A 20,535-nucleotide genomic window follows, 5' to 3' on the forward strand; every position below is an offset into this window, starting at 1 on the left:
TTGTGAAGACGCACTCTTGGAAAGACGAAACGAGAATGTCTTGTGTTGGATTCAAGCCTCGATCGTACTTTCGAAGAGGAGTCTAGAACATCAAGTCAGCCTTAGAACGAAAGGAAAAGGCGAGAGCGCACTGCATCGGCTAGTGCCATTACCTTCGTACGATCGCTTGATTGTGCTCTTCACTCAGAACGGCTCTCTCCTTGCAGCAAGATCAGCCACCTACTGGACCACGGTCCCCCTCACTCTGGAGTAAGCGAGTGAGCCACTCGGTAACCAAAACAGCGAGAAGCATGACAAAGCAGCGACGTACCTGACCAGCGATACCGCCGCCAGCCCCGACTCCGAACTCGGACTGCATTGTTCCCCCGGTATTCATTCTGCAGGCCCGGTATCAGCGAAGAAGCACAGATGATGGCGCCGCCGCTCCTCGAGAACCGCAACAGAGAACGGACGACGTTCCCGAAGTGCGAGGGCGGAACAATGTGCCACTCGGGTAGCTCTCCGGGCCAGGTACAACGGGCGCATACATGCCACCACAACATCCACGCCACTCGGAGAATCCGCCGTATGTTGCCGTCTGTCTTGTTCATTGCAGCTCGGATGTGTGTCTTCTGCGTCCCGAGCGACCCGCGTCAGTGAATGAAGGATGCTAGTAGACGGCCCCCGTACCTGGTCTACGATAAGGCGTGCGGTGGGACACGTCGGCCGTTCGAGGCGTGGAGAAGCCACCCTCGACTCGAGCAACACTCTCCGAGTACGAGCGCACGTCCGGATGGTCAAGGGCCGACTCCGAGACGTACGGAGCAGCGCATAGACCGGGATGGAAGTGCGGAACGGCGCGGAAGGTAGGACAGCGCTCCTCCGCACCTTCCCCGAGAGAATGAGGGCCATACGACAATCACATTCAAGGGTTGCTATGCACTCCTAGCATCCCCCCGAACCTTGCGAAGTTGGGGCCTGGGCTCAAGGAAGCCGGGAAGCGTCGTCGACGGTGCGGGAGAAGATGGGTCTGCATAGAGTCGCTCGCCGATGACGACGATCGCGGATCGCGGACGTGCTGGTGTCTCCGTTCCGACTCCGAGGGACGACGACGGGCTCGTCCAATCCGAGCGCGAGGTCGCATTCCAGAAAAGCCTAGTGCGAGAAGCGTTGGGAGGATTGAGCGCGGGGGCGCAGGTACGAGACCTGAACGACGACGATGGATGCGGGGTGGGAAGACGATTCGGACCGAGTCCCATTTGTTCCGTTCTACGGAGAAGTTGCAAGTTTGATCCTTCGACGAGGGTGACGCGGATGCAGAGCAGGGGTGAGAGTATGCACATGGCTAGCGTGTCGTCCATGGAGTCCAGATCGCTCGCATACTCTCTAAGGCATTGTTGATCATAGAACCCACCGAGCGGATGAGTAAGACAGGTGCAGATGAAATTAGCGTGAGCGCGCTCACAGGAAGGCGTAGCTGAAACGTACCTGACAGTCAGCCTTTGCCCTATGTCCCTGGGGCTCTGTAGCCCGAGCACTCCAGTCTTCCGCGAGCGCGGCTAGAGCACCACAATTTACAACTCAAGGCGCGTTGGAACATGCAACATGCCACAAACGCGCTCATCCCAGCATAGCCCAAAGTTCATTTCCTGCAGCGTCGGAAGTCAGAACTGCGCACCCAATTGACGTCAGTGACCTGGGCAAGCAACGTAGGAAAGCTTCACATACCAAGTCCGTCGGGACTATAGATGGCCGGATGGGTTCCACCATCGAGAGTTATGCCATCTGTCAGTCCGAGTCCGTCCGGTAGGCCTCGCCATCGTGCCTTGTCTCGAAACCTTGCAGGGCATGAGCTGAGCTGCGAACAGCGTAACTCGCGCACCCGAGCCTCGCCGCCTGCCCTGTGCGAGCCCGGACGGCCCGCCAAGCGTTCCCTTCGCCATCTTGTGGTTCTGATTGCGTTCGCGAGTGAATTGCACGCACCCCCACCGGCGCATTCACGTTCGTGATCTCGCAGCAAATAGCGTTCGTGTCCCACCCCACCATCAGCTGGTGCGAGCCTGTGCAATAGCAATATGTAGCCAGGGACGTCCGATGCCGAGGGGGCTTCCCTCGGGCCTCCTCCCACCCTGTATGCCTGTAAAGTACCAGTCCCAATGCATCGGTCAGTGGTCAGATTCCAGAACGCAGTCAAATCTCGCCAATCTCACCACATGCCGTTAACTGTTGAGCGTATCAACGTCGTGGGCTGTCGTGGGTGCCGTCACCGATAAGCCCCAGCGGCCTGAGACTAAGCCGACCTCGATGATGTTCGCAAGCAGCTGCGGAAAACCATTCTGCACGGGCAAATCGACCTGGAGCCTCAGGACGGAGGATGGAGATTCCTCGGTATGCAGAGTGTTTAGTGCGTGCGTCTTGGCTTGAACATGAGGCGCGAACTCACAGGACCTTGGAGCTCGAGTGCCTGTTCGAACCATCCCTCATAGCGGAAGCATTCGTTTACGCACCACATGTCTTCTCCGAGCCCGCATCACAGCGGACAGAAGACGGAGACGGAGACGGTCCACGGAAGATGCGCTCGGAGGGCTCGCTTTCCGCCGGGCCTAGCGCTCCTTCCGTGGTGCGTCGTATGGGGGGACAGCGCTTGAGCTTGGTGGTCGCTAGCGACTCGCGAGGACGTATGGAACGAACGTGCATGCGCACGTACATTAACGTATCCCGTTCATTCCACGTCAGATAGCGCTGCAAAAGAGGACATTGAGAGGCTGGAGGAGTAATGGCCGGATGGGAGACTTACGAGAGGGCGTCCGTCGTCGGAGACGGAAGAACTTCTCCCTCTCCTTCGCGTACCCGCAATGCGCGGACCACGAGCTCGTTGCCGTCATCCCAGACAGCGCAGAGCATCCCAATCTGGCCTCCAACTCGCGTATCGCCACTCCGACATCTTCCAATCGGCCTCAGCCCTCCATCAGCTGGTCGTCGGAGGCGGGCGGATGACGAACGCAAGCGTGTTAAGTTGTAAAAGGCTAAGCCTGCGGCAGCGATTACTGCGCCAGTGCCAGTTCCAGTGCGAGTGCGTCAGGGACGTTCGAATAGGGCCCCAAGTACTGGCAGCAGCATTAGCCCGACTTCGAAGTGCCAGAAGATACGAGAGCATGCCTCGGCTGCGTGAGTGTGGCCACAGCGCAGCGATCGTCCTCGCGCAAAAAGGCAAACCGCCGGCGCCTGCAGGGCTTCCGTGCGACGGGGCTCCCACGAGGCGCGCGAGGGTTCGCTCTGTGCTTGAGAACCGCGCGCGAACAGGGTGCGCGGGCCAATCGAAACCGCGCGCGCGGTGCCCTCTAGCTAGGCTGGTACTGCTGTTGTGCCTTGGAGAATCTGAGAAGCCGAGGTGGGAGAACTTGTCAGTGTCAGAAGCGAGGCCTTCTCGCGGTCGCGTTCGGGGTTTCTGAGGCAGCACGCTTGAGGACTGAGTTCGGAGCTCTGACACTTGGGCGAGACGCGATCGCGACCTGGCTCTGCCAGTCGGCATTGCGAGATGCGGAGGGAGGCGATCTTATTAGACTCTTCATTCCGATTGGACATGGAGACCGGGGTGCATCTGCAAGCGATGTGATGTGGTTTCTTCATCGTGCTTGATGATGACTATCTCGCGACTCGCGAGCGAGGCGGGCTCGCAGGAGTGCACTGACAAACGTGAATGCAGTAAGCTACCATGACCTCAACGTCAAGTGCGAGGCGTACCTTGCCATTGAACCTAGCGCATCGCAAACGCAGTCTGTCCATCTCCATGCAGACTCGGTGTCCGCGCGACCGAACTCGAGCCTCCTGTGATGAAGCGCTGCGCCGTAGGTGCCACCGCACGGGAGAAATCCCGACACGCAAACGTCAGCCTCCGGACGCTCACCAGCAGCACATGCCACCGAACGAACCTTCTTTCAAGAAGTCAAGAAATCGAAAACAGAAAACAGAAAAGCAAGCAGACGAACCAAAACGAAGCCCAGCATCAGGGCTCGAGACCCACCGCGAGGGATACAGCGCACGAAGTCTGAAGCGTATGCCGTATGCCGTACACACGGCCAGAGACGAGAGACGATCCTTGCGATTCGGACTGATCCTATGGGCAATGGGCACAGGGGATTCAGAATCAGAGCGCCAGGTGACGCGCGCATTCAGAGTCAAAGTTCACGTTCACGAATCAGACTCAGAGCCCGCAGCCTGAGCTTGCTTCGCGCGAGCAATCACGTCGCGAACCGCGCCAATGCCATGCATGCGCAGGGGCCACGATGTGCGATTCTGCGCCCTGAGCCCGCGCAAACTGCGCCTATTCCATTCCCGGCTTCGTCTGCTCAAGCGAGGGCGCAAGAACGTCCGAGCGAAGCCCACACCAGTGACTGGGCGATAGACAGTCATTGACTCGACTGTTGTTGGACGCGCCCCGGCGGCAGGCTGAGGTTGGGCCCGCCTGATATGTAGCGAGGGTGAGAGCGCAGCTGCGCGACGGACGTAAACTCGGCCCTCTTCACGTCAACGTCATGCATCGTGTACGGTGTCGCGCTCTGTGAGTCTGTGCCGCGGTCCACGGACGCTCACCTGCATACATACAGTATGAGTCAGTGCAGAAAGACGTCAGAGCATCGAGGGTACGCACAGCTCGCTGATAGTCGACTCCGAGGGTCCTTGGTACTTACTCGATCGCGAGTCTCGCAGCGGCGATTGTCGCCAATCTAATCCCGGGTGATGACAGACCCCGAGGGTACGGTGGATGCTCCTGCGAACGAGCAGGGCAGAGAATCGCCAGGGTAGAAGCGACTCGCGAGGAAGGATGCCACGGTGTGGCCGGACGAGCCACGAGGCTGCAGCTGGGGGAACCTTGATTGTGCGCAGATTGCCTTGAATGCAAGGTGCCATCCGACTTCTCTTGTGCGCGCCGCCGGCAGGCTGGCAGGGGACCGCGTGGTGGTCGACAACAGCCACGGCCTCATTTGCTGTGGCAGGCTGAGGCGATAGGGTTGGATCAATGGATGGATAGAGCAGTGATAGAACCTCACAACCGTCAACGACACGATCCATGGCCTGAGCTTCTGTAAGATGGGAACACGGGTCAACGCGGGACCTCGGGGTGTTGTAGTTGAACTCACAAACACAAGAGAGCCGATGCGACAACTGCTCGGACATAAGACGGAACACTCACCGCGCGAGTAAGCGATGATTATGTCGCACAAGTGACAAGGGACGCGTCCCTGCTTGAAGATACTTATCGGCGGTTCAAGTTCCCAACAGCGAATCTACACGTTGTGCTTATTCCATCAGGAACGCCCTCCGAACGAGCTCGAGAACCAGCGAAAGTTGAAACGTTGAAACGTTGGCCAGGGGATAGAAGCCGAGGAGACGCCAGGCCCTTCCAGCCCTTCAGGAGCTCACTCGCCTGCCATAGCGTGCATGAGCCTTGCCAGGGGGGCGCGTTCGAAGTCGGGGAAGTGGAAAGCGGGAAGCGGGATCGGGATAGCGACCCCGCGTACGCAGATCGCTATCGAGATGCCGTCCAAGTACCTTGTCGACTGCACTGTGGCGTGGCGCACCACGTAACCTGTAACCCACGCGCGCGAAGTGTCGATCGCAAAGTCTCTCCACCTTCCCGTCTGTGCTGGCTCGCCCGGGATGGGAGAGCGAGTGCCAGGGCGGGCTGAAGCCAAGGCTTGGAGACGTGCGTTGGGAGACGGTTGTACTGGCTGGTCGGCAGCACTTGACGTAAGAGTAGATATTGACTACTCAAAAGGAGGCCAACAGAAGCTACGCACCTGTCGAATTGTGTGCTCGGAGTAGGGAGTAGACTTTGCCGGCGCTGGCATGGGCACTGGCAGCGGCGATGTGCGATGTGCGCACGACATGCTTATGACACGCTGCCGGATGTCTTCTGCCCGACGCCGCCGTACAGCGTAGCTCGCCGCGGCGACGTGTGGTGCTCATGTACTCATGAGGAGGAGCAGGTGGCACGATCCGCACGCGGTCTTGGCAAGAAGGCAGCACGGACCATCTCGAAGCTCGTAAAGCCGAACTTGGCATGCCTCCGTCTACAGAGCGACCCTCAGAAGAGGGAGTACGGGGCTGAACCTAGGGAACGCCGGATGGGCGGGAACCATGCACGCACTGGAAGGGAAGCTGCGCCACGGATCGCCAAGCCCACTAGAGCGCCGTTCAGCACAAGCGCCATCTCTCCATTCAGAAGAGGACGTACGCTATAGATAGCAACCTAGACGCGCGGCGGAGCTACCAAGGGGGAGCCAATGCGGCCGTCCATATGCGGACGAACGAGCGGGCGCACAGCTCCTCTCCACCTAAGTAGGCAGGTCGTCCGGTCCGAGGCTTGTGGGTCCATCTCACGAGCGGGAAGTGGTGGGGACACCTGACAGGATGCCGTCTACGGTAGCGATCTCTGGGTGCATATAGTGCAGGAGCCTATTCCAGGCAACGAGCGCTGCGGGTGGTGCGGACTCCGGAGGTATTCCTGCTGAGCTCCGGGTGTCCTGGGAACATCTTCTGTGTCCCATGTCAGTGCGTCAAGACACCGACGACGGCGGTCGCCAAGCTCCGGAAGGAGCATAAGTGATCGGGAAGGTCTGGACGAGCGGGGACGTGCAGGCCCCGGGAAGAGTTCTGATACTCCCGGCGGGATATCCGTATTGAGCATGAGCACGCAGCTGCGAGTACGGTTTCAGTTCAAGCTACCACGTCGAGTACGTCCTGAACGCCGGTGAGAAGGGGAGGAATCTATACTTACCACCAGAGAGAGATAGAGAGTCGGGTTCCGAGGTCCCGAGCTTGAGCGCTCCAGCTCCACAGAGTGTATGCGCCTTCCCTGCGCGAGTGAAGCATGGGAGAGAGCCAAGGGTGCCTGCGAGAACCTCTGCCAAGCATACGATCCTGCTGGGCGCTCGGCTCGAATCGCATACATTGACGTGGTTTCGGGTTTGCCTACGGTGTACAGTGCTTACTGCCCGTCGTTTGGAGAGGTCCTTGTCCCGGCCAAGACCGAGGGCGTTCACTATGAAAGCTTGGCGATCGGCCCTGCGCATCGACGTCACGACCGCGCTAAGCCACGCGGAGCAAGTGAGAGAACTGTCAGATTAAGAAGCACGGACACGGCAACGCACCAGGACTGCGGCGACGCATTCGAAGGGGGGTGGGGGTGGGGGAGGAAGGCCAACAGGAACTCGGTCCGTACCGGGGTTCTGGTGCGTGCTTCGAGCCATTTGGAGCCCGAGAGGCTCGAGATCTCCAGAAGATGTGGGTGCGCTTCACAGATACGCGGTGTGTTGGCGTTGACCGAGTGATCTGAGCGAGGGGCACATGACTGCGTGGATCCTGGGGTGAGGAGGCTAAAGTACGCGCACATAGAGTAGCGTGGGGAGCGCGTGAATGTGAGCAGCTGACTTGCCACCGGGAAGACTTAGACTAGAATACATACTTGCATGTTCGTGAACGCCGTCGCGTATCCACCAGCTGTCGACAGGCCGCGGGAGAACAAGAATTGAATGCGCCATCGGATATCGAACAGTGGAGCCCGAGACTCGACATGGCCCGAGGTGCCGACCTCTGTATAGGAACGTTAGCGCTGCAGGTGACCATGATGAACTCGAGACAGGCACATATGCATACAGCTCAGCATACAGACAGGACATGTGCATGAGAGCGAACCTTGCGTTAGAGAGCCACTCGCACGTCGCGGTGACATACATAGAGCTCGGCCTCGATCGAGGGTCCGTCCCAGGTCCGTCCCTCGCCCTGACCGCAGGAAGGCGGCGTCGCGGCCGCTGAGCCGAACCATGAATTGAACTCTGAATTTTGAACGTGAGCTATCCCGCTGCAGCTCGAGCCTGGGGCGGTCGGAGCGCGGACGGGCTCGCGGACATAGACTAGCTCGCTTGCCTGACAGTGACACATTCCGTCATGACAGATGCGTGTGCACTGTGCGGGGGGAGACGATGTCGTCCGGGGTTGGCCTGCCATCATCAAGTTCGCGCACATAGGCCGCGGTAGGTTTCGAAGCCAGAGCTAGTTGCAAGAGGCCGGTCAGCACGCGACCACACTTCGGGAGCACGAGACAATTGCAGTTACGACAAACGACAGATGTTCTCGAGTCTATAAACGGATCGGCCGTCAGAGAAGACTCGACTCGAGCTCGGTGGATTCATTCAGAATCAGAGGCCCGGGATGGGATGAGGACAACATGCATGATTGCATCCTCGGCAACGTCGCGAGCCTCGGAACTCGCACCGGAGTCCGGAGCGCCCGCTGCGCCGTCTCAGGCTCTCAGCCACAGCTCCACTGTCGGCATGACGAATGGCCACCACACAAGCCTCTCAATTGAGACAGAAGACAATACGTCAAGGGGCACTACGTCGTGGCTCATCCATACACCCAACTTCACGTCGGGGGCGCAAGGAAGGCGGACAATAAATGGCCACAATAATCCCGCTTGCGGAGCACCCGACATGTTCGCAAGGGCGCAGCTCGTACTTACACGCTACGGCCCACGGTACGAGTCCGACGGGATACCTGATCATGATTCACGGATCACGACGACACAGCACCTGACCGCGACACGACACGACACGACACGACACGGCCCTCCTGCGTTCGAAGGCGGCGTTAGATGCCATGCCTCACAGACTACAGTTCACAGTTCACGCTAGCGACTGTGGACACCGTGGGTACCGGGAGTACGGCCAGGTCTGCCGGTTCTGTAACCAAGTATGCCGCAGTCTGGCAGCCAGAGTTCCTCCCAGACGGAGAGGAGGAGCGGCAATGAATCCGAGGTGTGCACTGCAAGGTTCAAACCTTCAAGTTAGACATGCCGTCCGAGATGCTGGGGCGGAGCGACCGCAGCTCATCGCGCCGTGCGCGTGTCTGTTGAAACGCTGAAACGTTGGCGCAGGAGGTGCGTCAGTGAGAGCGGCTTGGGAACTGCGTACGCACACGCACACAGCAAGTAGTACTCTACTTACTAGATACTGTACCGTATACCGTATTGACTTCCTAGCTGGCTCTTCCTCCGGGAGCTGTGCCCGAGAGACGTCCTTGGCGTGCACCGCGCCCGCACGAGTCCCGAGTCTCCCCGGGCGAGGGCCTGAGTAGCAGTGGCAGTCTCCTGTTTCGTGCCATGCATGGCGCTCCGGTGGCTCATGATGATGGTTATCGAGGGACGGGACGGGGCGCTAGGCGGTGACCGGCACCGGCACTGGATCATGCATATGAGAAATGAGCGCGCCGAACACTCAGGACACAGGACGATCGACCGGCCTCCGGATCTTGCATGTAGTGTTCATGAAGTCTGGCGTCCGGGCATAGGTACGGGACGGGACAACTCGTCGAGGTGCGGCGAGTGAGGGCGATCCTTCTCGCGATCGTCTCATCGGAGTTTCGGGACGTCGCGCTCGCGCGCGTAGGGTTACATATCTCGTTGGTTTGCGTGTGCGGATGGAGCTTCAGCAGGGCGAAATTCCAGTTCTTGAGGATTTGGTCCTCTGCGAGATGCCCAGCGGTGCGTCCCGAGGCCGAGGATCCAGTGCACCGTCGTCGTCATCGAGAAGCACGTACGTCCAGCGGGGATCGCCGTCGTCCAGAATCCAGATCGCTTGTAGGTACAGCTGCTCTCGAGTTTGAACAGGCCATCGATATATCTGAGTTGCGATCGGATCTGTGGGCTAGTGAGCACATAGCTCGTCAGTCGTCAGTCGTCGCTCGGGTCTTGGAAGTTCGACATATGATACGGCCATGCAAACGAGGCTCACCTGACTAGCCTTGACTCGATCGTACAGTACACGAGGGAAGTGCGCATACCCCACTCAGTGCACGGGGTGACGCGCGACGCGCGACGATAACCTGGATAGGCAAACCAGACCAGACAGAGGAAATCCGAAATCAGATGGTTCAGCGCAAAGTGCAAGAAGGCAGATAGCGCACTACCGGACACGAGGATATGCAACTGCAACTGCAGCCCTTCACCTGTGAACGTTACCGATATCGCGGCTAGTAGATGCAGATCGTCCTCTCGAACGTTCACGAACGCCCTCACCCTCGTCGGTATCACCCAGTACTCTCTGGGTAGGGGAGGGGCAGGCGGGGAAGGAGGGGAAGGAGGGGTTGAAGGGGAAGGGAGTTCGGACGTCGAAGGCTTGGCGAAGGCGAAAGCGACAACGGACCTTGAGCTTCGCGAGGCACGCACGCCTTACTCGTTACCGAGACTTGCGAAAAGGGAAAAGGGAACGAACGCTGCATTGGGCTGACGACCTGCGACACTGAGTACTGAGTACTGAGTAACGAGTAACGAGTAACGAGTAAACGACACAAGCTCAAGAGTCGAAGACAAAGACAAAGGCACCGAAGCACCCGCCTTCCGCCTTCCCTTGCCGCCTTCCTTCGTATCTTGCAAGTAGAGATAGAGATAGCGACAGGTACCACCATTGCGCGTGCGCGATCAATGAAATGCGGGGAAACGCGGGGTACGGGCACACGCGCACGCAGCGGGCGTGGGCGTAACGGGCGTGGGCGCAGTGATGTCGACGTCGTGGGCACGGGCGTGGGTGTATCGCGATGGGACCAGTGGTGACGGGTGACGAAATCGCAAGCACGAGCGCGAGCGCCGAAGTCCGATAGTAGCGCAGGCTAAGCCCGGTCTGGCGCAGTGCACTGTGCAGGTGAAGGGAGCACAGGAAGAGGCAAGACTGAAACGACAGACAACAGACAGTCGCGGTGGCTAGTCCAAGTCTTCCTCCGGGCTAGCCTTGACGTCGACATGGACGTCGACGGTGATCGCGAGCTCCGGACGGGCGATGCAGGCTCAACAAAGCATGTTGCGGATGCGATAGCCACAGATAACCCTAGTCCGAGCCTCCGACTGACACTGAGAAACACGTCGGAAGTTTTAGCCGCCAGCTGCTAGGCCGTAGACGTAGACGTGGTATGACATTGATAGGACGCGGGAACTGTTGAGACTAGTAGAGACTGAGACTCGCGCGAGAACAGAACGCAAACGCAACAGGATACGCGCGAGAGACTCGAATCCGGACTGGCATACAGAAGCACGCAAGAACCGGGAGCGCGAGGCACGGAAGGCTGCCACCTGCGTTGATAGACCGAAAGATAGTAAGCTCTAGGTTCCGCATCCGTGCGGCATCCACACGAATTTGGATTGAACTCGTGGACGGTCACGCGCACGATATCGGTGAGAGCGCGCGGAACCTGAGGCAGGCCGAGGGACGAGAAGCAGACTCGCGATGCACTGGCACGCAGGCTGTAGGCATGACGGTGGACGTGGTGGACGTGGTGGACGTGCGGACGGGTAACGGCATCGGTAGGAGCTTGACTGTATGGCCGGCGACTCATTGGCAGAAATGAACATCATCGGAATCAGCCTGGGTACAGGCTCGTCGGCCGTAGGTCGTCCACAGCATTGGGCGGATTGGGTAGGATGCCGTAGTGGCCGCGGGGGCTGGAGCGCACCCAGCCGTGGCCCGTCGCGCACGAGCATGGGGGGGGTGGGCGTGCTGCGCTGGGACGGGCAGCATGCGGTAACTGTAATGTGGCCAATGGCCAATGGCGTACTGCACCGTCCACGGTAATTGAGAACTCTAGAGGACTGTGCCGTGGGCCGCCGAGGTTCGGGAACTTGGACTGGAGCTGGAGCAGGGACTGGAGCAGGAAGTGGAATACCGGAAGTGAGCACTAAGATTAGCTACAGAAACACGAGAGGCGGGGCGGGGCTGCCTGATTGGACGAGGGCTCGGAGGAGGTGCGAAGAGGCCCGACGCCGACGAGTGCGTATGGATGCTCCGTGTGTGCGGCTATGACGGTGGACTTGCACGTTGTGTCGAGCGCTGGGGAAGCTGGAGGGACGATAGGCGTCCGGGAGAGTGCGGTAAGCTTTAGAAAGTAGGCACCGTCGCGCAAAGGGAAGCCAGGGAAGAAAAGCGAGCATGTACGCTTGGAATTCTTGAAGCGAGGGCAGGCGAGAGGTGGAATTGAGATCGCAAAGGAGTTGGAAGGTTCGGAATGGGAGAAAAGAACACGGACATTGATCATGACGAGGGCGTGGCAGGCAGGCGCACGGAGGGCTGGGAATTGCCTTGGAAGAATGGAGGCGCATGGCGAGCGTCGGGGAATTGCCATCGATGGTGGGATGGCGTCAAGATTGAGAGCAGTGGTTGCCTCGAGGCGGGGATGACGGAGTTAGAAGGTGGCGTGAAGAGTTGGGTTTTGGATTGCGCGCTGGCTAGGGCGAGGGGAGGAAGGACAGGTGACAAGAGGTGCCATTGTGATGGGTGGCACCGGGCAAAGGAGGCGTTGCAATGGACCGCGCGGGGTGGCAGGGACAAACTAGCGAGGCACTGGGCCAGGGCGGTGTACATGCACGGATCCGGGATGGCGGAGGGCCGGAAACGAGGAGGGCGGGCGATGCGCTGTTGCGAGGAAGCCGCGCGTCGGGGGCGAGGGCGGGAGCGAGGGAGGATGGGTTGAGGGCGGGGAGAGGGCGGGGAGGGCATGGAAGCGGATAATATGGATGAAATGCGTGAGGAGAGCAGGGGGGGGTCGTGATTGGCGAGAGAGGGCGGCGAGGGAGTCGGAGGAGGGCCCGGAGGATGAGACGAGCGGGATCTTGATTGCTGCTCCGACAAGGGAGGACAACACGGATTCTTTGGCGAGAAGACTTGTGAGCTGGATTGTGCAAACGGCGATCTGGCGACCCGGCGATGTGGTTCGTCTCCCAAAGGCAGCTGTGGCCCGGCATGCGCGGGCGTCTGCGCGTGGCGAACCGGAGAGGGAGGCTTCCTAATATGGGGAAAGGGATCTGAGCACAAAGGAGACGCCGAGCAGCATCTCTTTTCTCTCTCCCTCTCGCTTTCCCTTTCGCCCAGTTGATATAGATACGCCCGCCATGGCTCTCCGCTGCTAACACCAGCCCTCTCCGTCGTCGCAACTCAACGCCGTCTCTCTCGTCCTCTCCCAACATCCCCGACAATGCCGCCCTCATACTCGCCCTGTCCCCGCCCCTGCCTCAAGCGGTCCTCCAACCCCCCCGCCATTCCCCCCCAAGACGAGCCCTCGACCCTCCTCGCAATCGACCCCTCCATCCTCTCCCCACTCGTCCGCTTCCCCCCACAGACCGCTCTCACCCACACCCTCGGCAACGCTCTCCCCTACGACAGGTCCCCCATCGTAGTCCTCCCAAATCGCTGCGCTCTCCCAGAACGCGGTTGCCCCGGTCGCACCTATGCTCCCGAGGACCCTACCGCCTCTTCACATACGCGCAGAACCAAGAGGACAAGTCTAAGTCCTGTCGGAGGCAAGCATCTTCATCCCCGAGCTGTCGACGGCCATGATCCCCGCCACGACGACGACCCCACCCCCCGCCAGAGCCCCCGCGTCGACTACCATCCCCTCCCCCCACTCATCCCAGATCTCTCCTCCGAGTCCTCAGAAGAGAGCGATGGCGTCGCCAGCCCGCCCCCGGAGCTCTACCACTGTGCGTATATCCACCCCTCGCTTGTCTTATCTCGCTTATTCACATACAGTGGCCCACCTCTCCTCATCCATAGCCTCGAGCTCTGCACATGGCAAAATGTCTCTCGAGCAGTCCCTCATGAACCTCTCCCTCGCCGGCACCAACGCCCCCTCCACCTCGGCTCTCTCCTTCCTTCCTCACCCGCCCTCTCCCCGCGTCCGCCCCCATCTCTCTCCCAACGCAACCCCCACCCACTCGCCTTCAAATTCCACCTGCTACATGCCCTCCGCCTTCTCAAATAGCGGTTTGTCAAATAGCAGCGGCCACCAGTACTACCGCCCGAGCACTTCCCCCGTCCGTTCCCGCTCCCCCGGCTCCCCCACACACCGTCGCAAGCCGCGCCCCGCGCCCATACCCGTACCCATACCGAACTCGTCCGCGGGGGCTGCATACAGTTACCCGTCCGCGAGCCCGACGCCCGTACCTGTGTCGCCCGGCGTTCCGGCAAGCCCGGAGCGCGAGCGCAGGAGCAGGCACCGCGACGATGCGCGCACCCGCGAACACCGCGAGCGGAGCCGGGAGCGCAAGGATCGCGAGCGCGCAGAGCGGCTCGCGCGGTACAAGTCCCTCTCGGGCTTTGGCGTCGAGGAGTCGGGCTGCCTTGGTGGGTTCTAGCCTCGGTGGCGGCGTGCAGAGAGACGGGCGGCGGGCGGCGAGCAGCGAAGAGAAGAGCCAATCCGCAGAATTGCATGCAGCCTTACCTGTTAGTAATTTCGCGTTGTACCACAACCGTATTTCCATCACGTCACGACCCATCCAACCATACCTCTTTTTTTCTTCAACCTGCATCGTTCCTTATTATTCATCTCGTGCACTCACATCCAACACAACACACAACACAATCATACCTCTCTCATGACGACCCCCGCTACGTTACGCCCCCGTGTCCTGTCCGTGTCCATAGCCTCCGCCTCTCATCGTCCGACCCGAATCAGAGTCTCACGTCCTCACTCTCAGCTCTCAGTCTGCTGTTTCTCCTCATCCTCCTCCTCATCTCTCTCGGCTCGTATCCTGACACTGACCCTCCTTCGGTCCTCTGTCCATACCCCGCACATACGTCTTCCCCCGAGCTCTGAGTTCTGGTGACGCATCCCTCTCTCTCCCTCTCCTCGGACTGTTTCCTCCTCCTCCTACTCGGTTTACGACACGCGACCGTGCGCGCAGGCGTATGCGTCTGCGTCCCTCCTCCTCTCCTCGTCCTCTCCTCATCCTCTTCGTACGTACGCACCCAAACCCGAGTCCCGAGTTCTGGGTTCTGTGATTGTGAGCTCTGCCTGCCTGTGGGGATACGACGCTCCAATGCAATATACTTATTTGTCTGCGCCAGTTTTTCTTCTCTGCTTGCTTCGCGTGTGCGCGAGTCCGAACAACGAGCGGCGAACAGCGAGCGACGCGATAAAGACAGCGGGGGGGCTACAGTATGCCAGTCCGCCATCTTGACAGCTAATAACTGACAACGCAGCATAGAGCCAATCACCACGGGGAGCACTCACCAACGTGCGTACTCGGCATGCGCACAGTACTTGAACTGGTCTGACCCCCAAAACAGGAACCCCCGCCTCGCGCGTGTCGGGCACCGTGGCACGTCATCGCGACGCTTACCGCGTACTGCGTAACGACGCGCGGGCGATTGGATACCGACGCTGCGACGCGCCGCCTCGCCGCCTCGGTGTTCTCTCTGCGGTGTTCGCGAGCTGTTCGCTGCTCGCTGTTCCGAACATGCCCGTCATCGCACATCGCTCGTCGCTCGTCGCGCGGGGCAACCGCCTCGCCCGTCTCGCGCCTCCCGCGGCATCCTTACTTATTGTCACTTGTCTGCCGATAATTGGTTCGTTTGGTGAGTCGCTGTAACTACGCGGCGGGATCGCGCCGCGCGGCGGCGGCTGGCGGACAGGCGGCGCGACTCGCGCGAGCTTACTTATGTGCGAGTCTGTCGCTCGGACTGTGCGAGACTCGACTAGTCGGCACATTTCGGGTTGTTCGAACTTCGGACGTTGGTCGCGCCCCCCTCTGAGCTCGCTGGAGGACTGGCATTCTGGCATCCGCCACCATTGCAAGTTGGGTCCGTGACTCAGGACTCGGTGCTGGAGGAGTTGTGTGCTATGTAGAGCAGTCAACGTCAACGTCGACGCGTCGACGTCAAGGAGAAAGTACTGTGCTACTAGTCAAAGTCTACTAGTACCGAGTATACGTCCGATGTCCATCGCTCGAGGAGTATATGTGCTATGTAGAGCACTCAACGTCTAACGTCGACGTTGACGTCAAGGCTACTGGCAGTACTAGTACCGAGCATACATTGTACGTCCGATGTCGATCCAGGAGCGTAAGTCGCGAATCGCGAGGATCCTGCGAGCTCTGCAGTCATGGCCACATGCGCCTTGGAGTGAGTGTTCTTCATTCATTGAGAGTTACAGTATGGAGGCGGGCGGGCGGATCCGGACTCGAAACTTAGGTTCGCCAGGTAAACTTGGCATATGGCTCGGGCGCGTGTAACAGTACTCGAGTACATGTCTTGCAAGTCGACGTCTCTTGTGTCTTGCCTCTTGTTTTCACTGTCAGAACCGCTGCCGAGTCCGAGCCTTCCCCAGATCCGCAGAGCTCGCTGAGTCCGTCGTGATGGACGCGCACGCAATGCACGCAAGGTCCGGAAAATTGCAGCTGCTGCACGAGCGGAGCGACACTCATTGAGCACTTTAATCGAGTACGTTGGACAGCTTCTGTCAGTTGTCCCAGTCGAATTCCTCGCGATCTGCGGCGTACCTCGACTGGTCGCCCGCTGCGCATTCCACATTGCTCGCCCGCTGCCCGCCCGATCCATCGATGAGGCCACTGCTGTCCGATGCGTGCTCGATAGCGATCGTATGACGTCGTCTCTCAGGTCTGCTGCCAGCTGGCTTCTCCTGTAAGTGTTTTCCCGGAGAGCGAGAACGTTCAGCGCAGCCGTGTGGCGTGCTAGATCCCGAGTCCGACGTCCGAAGCCCGTGCCTGTGTACTCACTCGCATGTACATCGCGACATCGGACGTCGCGACTCGCAGGCTTATAATAGCGGGGAAATTTTTGCTTTCAAACTTCATGACTCCGGTGGCAACATCATTTGTTCTGTGCCGTTCGACACGGTCCGGAGTCTCGAGACAGGCTGAGGACGGGCGAGGCTGCTCTAGGGCGGAATTGAGAATTTTGCGACTGTGTTGGTGGCTGGAAAGATCTGAGGGGCAGTACTTATACACAGGCGGACGCGAGGCCGGGGTGTGGAGGGGTGGAAAGATTTGCGGGGATGCATCATGCATCATCGTGCGCGTGGTGATGGGCACGAGACCAGGGCCCCAGGGCCCCAGGGACGATGATTTTGTTAACCACGCGAGCCGGCTGCGGGAGGGTGAATGTTTGAGCGTTTCGTAGAGGAAGACTTGAGGAAGATAGAGGAACACGTACGTCAGGTAGGTAGGTACCTGGTTTTCCAGTCGCTACGGCCAATCGATATCGAGCTCCCGGGTTTGTTGAAGGGTTATGCGCTGGTATACGAAGTGCGCCAGCATTCGCAGCGGGGGGATTTGCGTCGTGGCACCTTCGGAGGCTTACTACGTACACAAACCACATGAGACAGTCTATGTCAAAGGACGTCACCTGCCGGATGAACGAGCCAAACTAGTTCTCGAAGTTCAGAAGATCAACATGGCCATGGTGGACGGAAGCAAGCTTGAAGCAGATCAGCGAGGTGCCGGGTTCGAAAGCGGGGAGTAGCCACGTGGCGCGCGAACGTCCATCTGCGCCAAGGTCTATACCGGACTTCCTCTCGACGTCGTCATCACCTGAGCACCTCGGTCCCTCTTAGTCTCAACAATCTCAAACCGCTGCTTCTCCTTCGCGAACGGCTATGTCTGCAGGGACAGGAGTGTTGAAGCAGCAGTTGCACAAAATCGCGGCGGAATGGCCTGGGGACCCGTTCCGGCCGAACATCCAGCTGAAGACGTTTTTGGCGAACCTGGCTGAACACCCGAACCTCACGCCTACCGCGGTTCGTGCGACCCGTGCGTTGCAGGAGGATGTGTTTAAGAAGAAGGTGAGTTTGCGTTTTGTGATGACGTGGAAGGGGAGGCTCGGAGGAGACGTGCGAGGCTCGTGCACGGTGATGCGGACGGTCACGGAGTGTTGGGAATGTCGTGTCATTGCTCAAAACTGTTTTCTAACAGTACGCTCTCTCGGCCAAGATGCTTCAACCTGCCTCTATGCCGCACCACTACACGCGTCTTGTAGAAGCGTTTGACAAGAGTGCGCAAGGCATCGCCCGGCCGTGGTGGAAGATTTTCTTCAACATCTGGTAGACCCCGTCGTGTTGTCATGAGCGTGACGCGTCTCACGGTATGTTCTCCGTTCAACCACACCTTCTCTGGCTCATGTTCGAGCAAGGTCGTCACCTCGTTGACTCAGCGTACATACGTGTACTCGAGTACACCATCTCACACCATACAGCGCGGTCTTTACTGCACATTGCTTCGCCGTCATCATGCGACACGGGAGGCCCCGGGCGAGGGTTGAGATGTGCGTGAAACATGAGGATCCTGGTCGTCTACTTCCGAGTCGACCTCGCTACAGTACCCACCTTCCTGGTAATGTGACCGTATCCCTGGTACGGCTCTTGAAAGGTTATGTACCGCATTCTCCCGACGGCCATACTTCTCTTCGAGTGATCGCTTGACGGAGCTTCAACAGAATACAGTTTTTACTTTTGAGCGCGCTGTATGCCGTACTGCTCGCACACGTCGGCCAATACCATCTCGTCCATCTTCTGCATATCTTTGAGCCACTCGTCCCGACCAGGCACGTCTCCTCCTCCCCGCCATCGCGATCCTTCGGACCATACCCTGGAAAACGGCACGCACAAACGTTCGGACGAGACAGGCATGTAAGTGCCTCTTCACAAGCACGATTTCTGGTTCCTTCCAGACGGATAGCTGCTGTGCGTCGGCCGACGAAGAACCACACAAACGTACCTGGTTCGATGATCAGGATCAGGATTCAGAGCTGCAGCTGCCAACGTCCATTAGCCAATCTACCTCTCTCGCCCCCGATTCCTACCGATGCGTCCGCCGTTTCTCTGCTGATCTCTGTTTGACTGCCGTCTCAGGCTGACAGTTGCTTTCTTGCTGGCGGCGTTCGCGTGGAAACGCAATAGGCTTACTGTCCCCGACCGTTCTCTGGTTATCTCGCGCGGTCTCAGGCAACATCCGGAGCTTGCGATCAAGCCGTGTGCATCAGGCCTCAGCTGCTGTTGTGTGCAATCACACCCACCCGCTCTATCACCCTCGCGAAGTTGTCAAGTTCGAATTTCAAGCATTGTCAGGCCACTACTTCGCGTGTAGGCAGGCCCGCGCATGCATGTCTACGCAGTCCCGTGTCCCGTGCCCAACTACTCCCTCCGAGCCTTGAGAGCTTGAGATATCCCGCGCAACGGCCGCTTTCGCTTTCGCGGCTGCTTTCACATGTCCGGCCACCCTGCGCGTTATACGGTTATAGACGCAAGGCACTTCCCGAGGTCAGCAGGTTACCACCGCGCTTTCAAGCTCTTGAGTCTAAGAGGCCGTTCACCGTCGCCAGTGCAGCTGACTGGCATCTGCGGACATAGATCTCATTCAGTCAAGTTCACGCTCGCTCCGCAGGCCCGATGCTCGACAGGCATCGATGACGTCGGTGAAGTCCCTCGCTCTCCCTCACCCGTGAGTCGCACCCTCCATCCGCAGCCGCAGCCGCCCGAGCCAAGTCAGATCCCGGACTCTCCCAGAGACTCGGCGCTCGACGTCAAGCATCGCGCACTACGGTTCGTCCATCCGGAGTGGGAAGCGCGATCTACAAAGCAGAAGCCCGCTCACGACGCAGAAGCAGTGGAGCCTCCGGCCCTACGTCTACTCGCCGCCACGCTCCGCCTTGGTTCCTATCATACTGTATCTCGTGTGCGCGGACGTCACACCGGGGGCATTTCGACGTGTATCTAGTGGATATACCATGGAAACACGTTAGTTATTGGCCATATATACCCTTCATAGGACGAGCTGATATATGGTGAACATATTTGTAATATTTCTGGCGTGTGTCTAACTCTATAACCATGTTATGTACAGCAACATATCAAGTCGAAAAAATTCAACTAGGTATAGCATAGTCTGAATGGTAATATGCTGGATATGAGCGTAATGTGTCCAGCATATGTCCACCTTGTGCTGGCGAGAAATTTGGCAGATAAACAGTGTTCATATTTCGAAAATAAATAGTGTTTGATCAGAGAGAATCTCCAAGTAACTTGTTGATCATAGTGTGGAAAAAATTTGATTATACACTGCATATCACTAGCATGTCTCTGTGTGATATGTGATGAACACACAGTGGACATATTTCAAATATGTCCAGTGTTTGTCTATCATATGTAGTACAGAAATACTCTGGACAAATTTCAATTATATGCTAGACATTTTAGAAATGTAACTGCAATGTGACTGCAATATGTCTAGGCTAAGAAACTACTACTACTACTACCAACTACTACTACCACTGCTACCACCTTAACCTACCACCACCAGCCACTACCTATGCCACAGAACTACTACCATAAACCACTTGACAAGATACTACCACCTCTAACCTGCTACTATGCTGCTGCTAACTACACAGAGTGCCCTTGGGCCTATCAATTTACACTGTTAGCATTCTTAGCGCAGGCACAGAGTTTGCTCAGTTAGCTGGTGAGCGACATCCCCACACAGGCACAGAGTTAGCTAGGTTAGCTGGTGATAGACATCCCCACATGGATGCAGAGTTAGCTCAGTTAGCTTGTGAGAGATGTCCCTGTATGAGCACTGGGTTAGCTGGCGAGCAATGTCTGCACACGAGCACAGAGTTAGCTGGGTTAGCTGGTGAGCGATGTCCACGCACCAGCACAGAGTTAGCTGGGTTAGCGGGGGAGCGACGTCCACGCACGAGCACAGAGTTAGCTGGTGAG

The 20,535-nt window shown here is 58.5% G+C and overlaps 8 protein-coding genes across 8 annotated transcripts; 2 read left to right on the plus strand and 6 right to left on the minus strand.

The window, feature by feature from the left end:
* Positions 1–778: 778 nt before the first annotated feature.
* L226DRAFT_218854 (uncharacterized protein) lies at positions 779–1,575 on the minus strand. Its single transcript, XM_067672980.1, has 2 exons — positions 1,468–1,575; positions 779–1,365 (listed from the first exon to the last, which is right to left on the minus strand). Exon 2 carries the CDS (start codon positions 1,338–1,340, stop codon positions 915–917), a length of 426 nt encoding a protein of 141 aa, XP_067531521.1. The 5' UTR covers positions 1,341–1,365; positions 1,468–1,575; the 3' UTR covers positions 779–914.
* A 2,906-nt stretch (positions 1,576–4,481) lies between these two features.
* On the minus strand, positions 4,482–5,278 carry L226DRAFT_219083 (uncharacterized protein). Its single transcript, XM_067672981.1, has 3 exons — positions 5,121–5,278; positions 4,631–5,060; positions 4,482–4,572 (listed from the first exon to the last, which is right to left on the minus strand). The coding sequence occupies exons 1-3, from the start codon at positions 5,155–5,157 to the stop codon at positions 4,569–4,571; spliced, it is 471 nt and encodes a 156-aa protein (XP_067531522.1). The 5' UTR covers positions 5,158–5,278; the 3' UTR covers positions 4,482–4,568.
* Positions 5,279–5,399: 121 nt separating this feature from the next.
* On the minus strand, positions 5,400–5,831 carry L226DRAFT_574394 (uncharacterized protein; the record flags this gene model as incomplete). The annotated part of the gene is made up of 2 exons (XM_067685030.1): positions 5,400–5,711; positions 5,781–5,831. The coding sequence occupies 2 exons, from the start codon at positions 5,829–5,831 to the stop codon at positions 5,400–5,402; spliced, it is 363 nt and encodes a 120-aa protein (XP_067531523.1).
* A 483-nt stretch (positions 5,832–6,314) lies between these two features.
* L226DRAFT_218656 (uncharacterized protein) lies at positions 6,315–7,827 on the minus strand. Its single transcript, XM_067672978.1, has 5 exons — positions 7,629–7,827; positions 7,448–7,575; positions 7,134–7,358; positions 6,761–7,071; positions 6,315–6,680 (listed from the first exon to the last, which is right to left on the minus strand). The coding sequence occupies exons 1-5, from the start codon at positions 7,716–7,718 to the stop codon at positions 6,532–6,534; spliced, it is 903 nt and encodes a 300-aa protein (XP_067531524.1). The 5' UTR covers positions 7,719–7,827; the 3' UTR covers positions 6,315–6,531.
* A 4,217-nt stretch (positions 7,828–12,044) lies between these two features.
* L226DRAFT_538561 (uncharacterized protein) lies at positions 12,045–12,424 on the minus strand. The gene has a single exon (XM_067681522.1). The coding sequence runs from the start codon at positions 12,387–12,389 to the stop codon at positions 12,060–12,062; it is 330 nt and encodes a 109-aa protein (XP_067531525.1). The 5' UTR covers positions 12,390–12,424; the 3' UTR covers positions 12,045–12,059.
* A 575-nt stretch (positions 12,425–12,999) lies between these two features.
* Positions 13,000–14,158, plus strand: L226DRAFT_574395 (uncharacterized protein; the record flags this gene model as incomplete). Its single annotated transcript, XM_067685031.1, has 2 exons — positions 13,000–13,504; positions 13,554–14,158. The coding sequence occupies 2 exons, from the start codon at positions 13,000–13,002 to the stop codon at positions 14,156–14,158; spliced, it is 1,110 nt and encodes a 369-aa protein (XP_067531526.1).
* A 2,476-nt stretch (positions 14,159–16,634) lies between these two features.
* On the minus strand, positions 16,635–17,014 carry L226DRAFT_538564 (uncharacterized protein; the record flags this gene model as incomplete). The annotated part of the gene is made up of 1 exon (XM_067681523.1): positions 16,635–17,014. A coding segment is annotated over exon 1 (200 nt), but the record flags the coding sequence as incomplete, so codon positions are not given.
* A 311-nt stretch (positions 17,015–17,325) lies between these two features.
* Positions 17,326–18,325, plus strand: L226DRAFT_492379 (uncharacterized protein). Its single transcript, XM_067677384.1, has 3 exons — positions 17,326–17,604; positions 17,735–17,903; positions 17,952–18,325. The coding sequence occupies exons 1-2, from the start codon at positions 17,419–17,421 to the stop codon at positions 17,864–17,866; spliced, it is 318 nt and encodes a 105-aa protein (XP_067531528.1). The 5' UTR covers positions 17,326–17,418; the 3' UTR covers positions 17,867–17,903; positions 17,952–18,325.
* Positions 18,326–20,535: the final 2,210 nt, after the last annotated feature.

The sequence above is a fragment of the Lentinus tigrinus genome, assembly GCF_003813185.1.
Source record: "Lentinus tigrinus ALCF2SS1-7 unplaced genomic scaffold L226scaffold_33, whole genome shotgun sequence".
NCBI lineage: Eukaryota > Fungi > Basidiomycota > Agaricomycetes > Polyporales > Polyporaceae > Lentinus > Lentinus tigrinus.

What these genes read in the sequence shown, in the direction of transcription:
- L226DRAFT_538561 (XM_067681522.1), bottom strand. Translation starts at nt 12,389, where the DNA reads ATGTACACCGCCCTGGCCCAGTGCCTCGCTAGTTTGTCCCTGCCACCC.
- L226DRAFT_219083 (XM_067672981.1), bottom strand. Translation starts at nt 5,157, where the DNA reads ATGTCCGAGCAGTTGTCGCATCGGCTCTCTTGTGTTT. An exon ending in GCATCGGCTCTCTTGTGTTT is followed by an intron (nt 5,061 to 5,120) that starts GTGAGTTCAACT and finishes ATCTTACAGAAG; the next exon opens with CTCAGGCCATGGATCGTGTC.
- L226DRAFT_492379 (XM_067677384.1), top strand. Translation starts at nt 17,419, where the DNA reads ATGTCTGCAGGGACAGGAGTGTTGAAGCAGCAGTTGCACAAAATCGCG. An exon ending in AGGATGTGTTTAAGAAGAAG is followed by an intron (nt 17,605 to 17,734) that starts GTGAGTTTGCGT and finishes GTTTTCTAACAG; the next exon opens with TACGCTCTCTCGGCCAAGAT.
- L226DRAFT_218854 (XM_067672980.1), bottom strand. Translation starts at nt 1,340, where the DNA reads ATGGACGACACGCTAGCCATGTGCATACTCTCACCCCTGCTCTGCATC.
- L226DRAFT_218656 (XM_067672978.1), bottom strand. Translation starts at nt 7,718, where the DNA reads ATGTATGTCACCGCGACGTGCGAGTGGCTCTCTAACGCAAGGTTCGCT. An exon ending in ATGCTGAGCTGTATGCATAT is followed by an intron (nt 7,576 to 7,628) that starts GTGCCTGTCTCG and finishes GTTCCTATACAG; the next exon opens with AGGTCGGCACCTCGGGCCAT. An exon ending in CTCTCTATCTCTCTCTGGTG is followed by an intron (nt 6,681 to 6,760) that starts GTAAGTATAGAT and finishes CCGTACTCGCAG; the next exon opens with CTGCGTGCTCATGCTCAATA.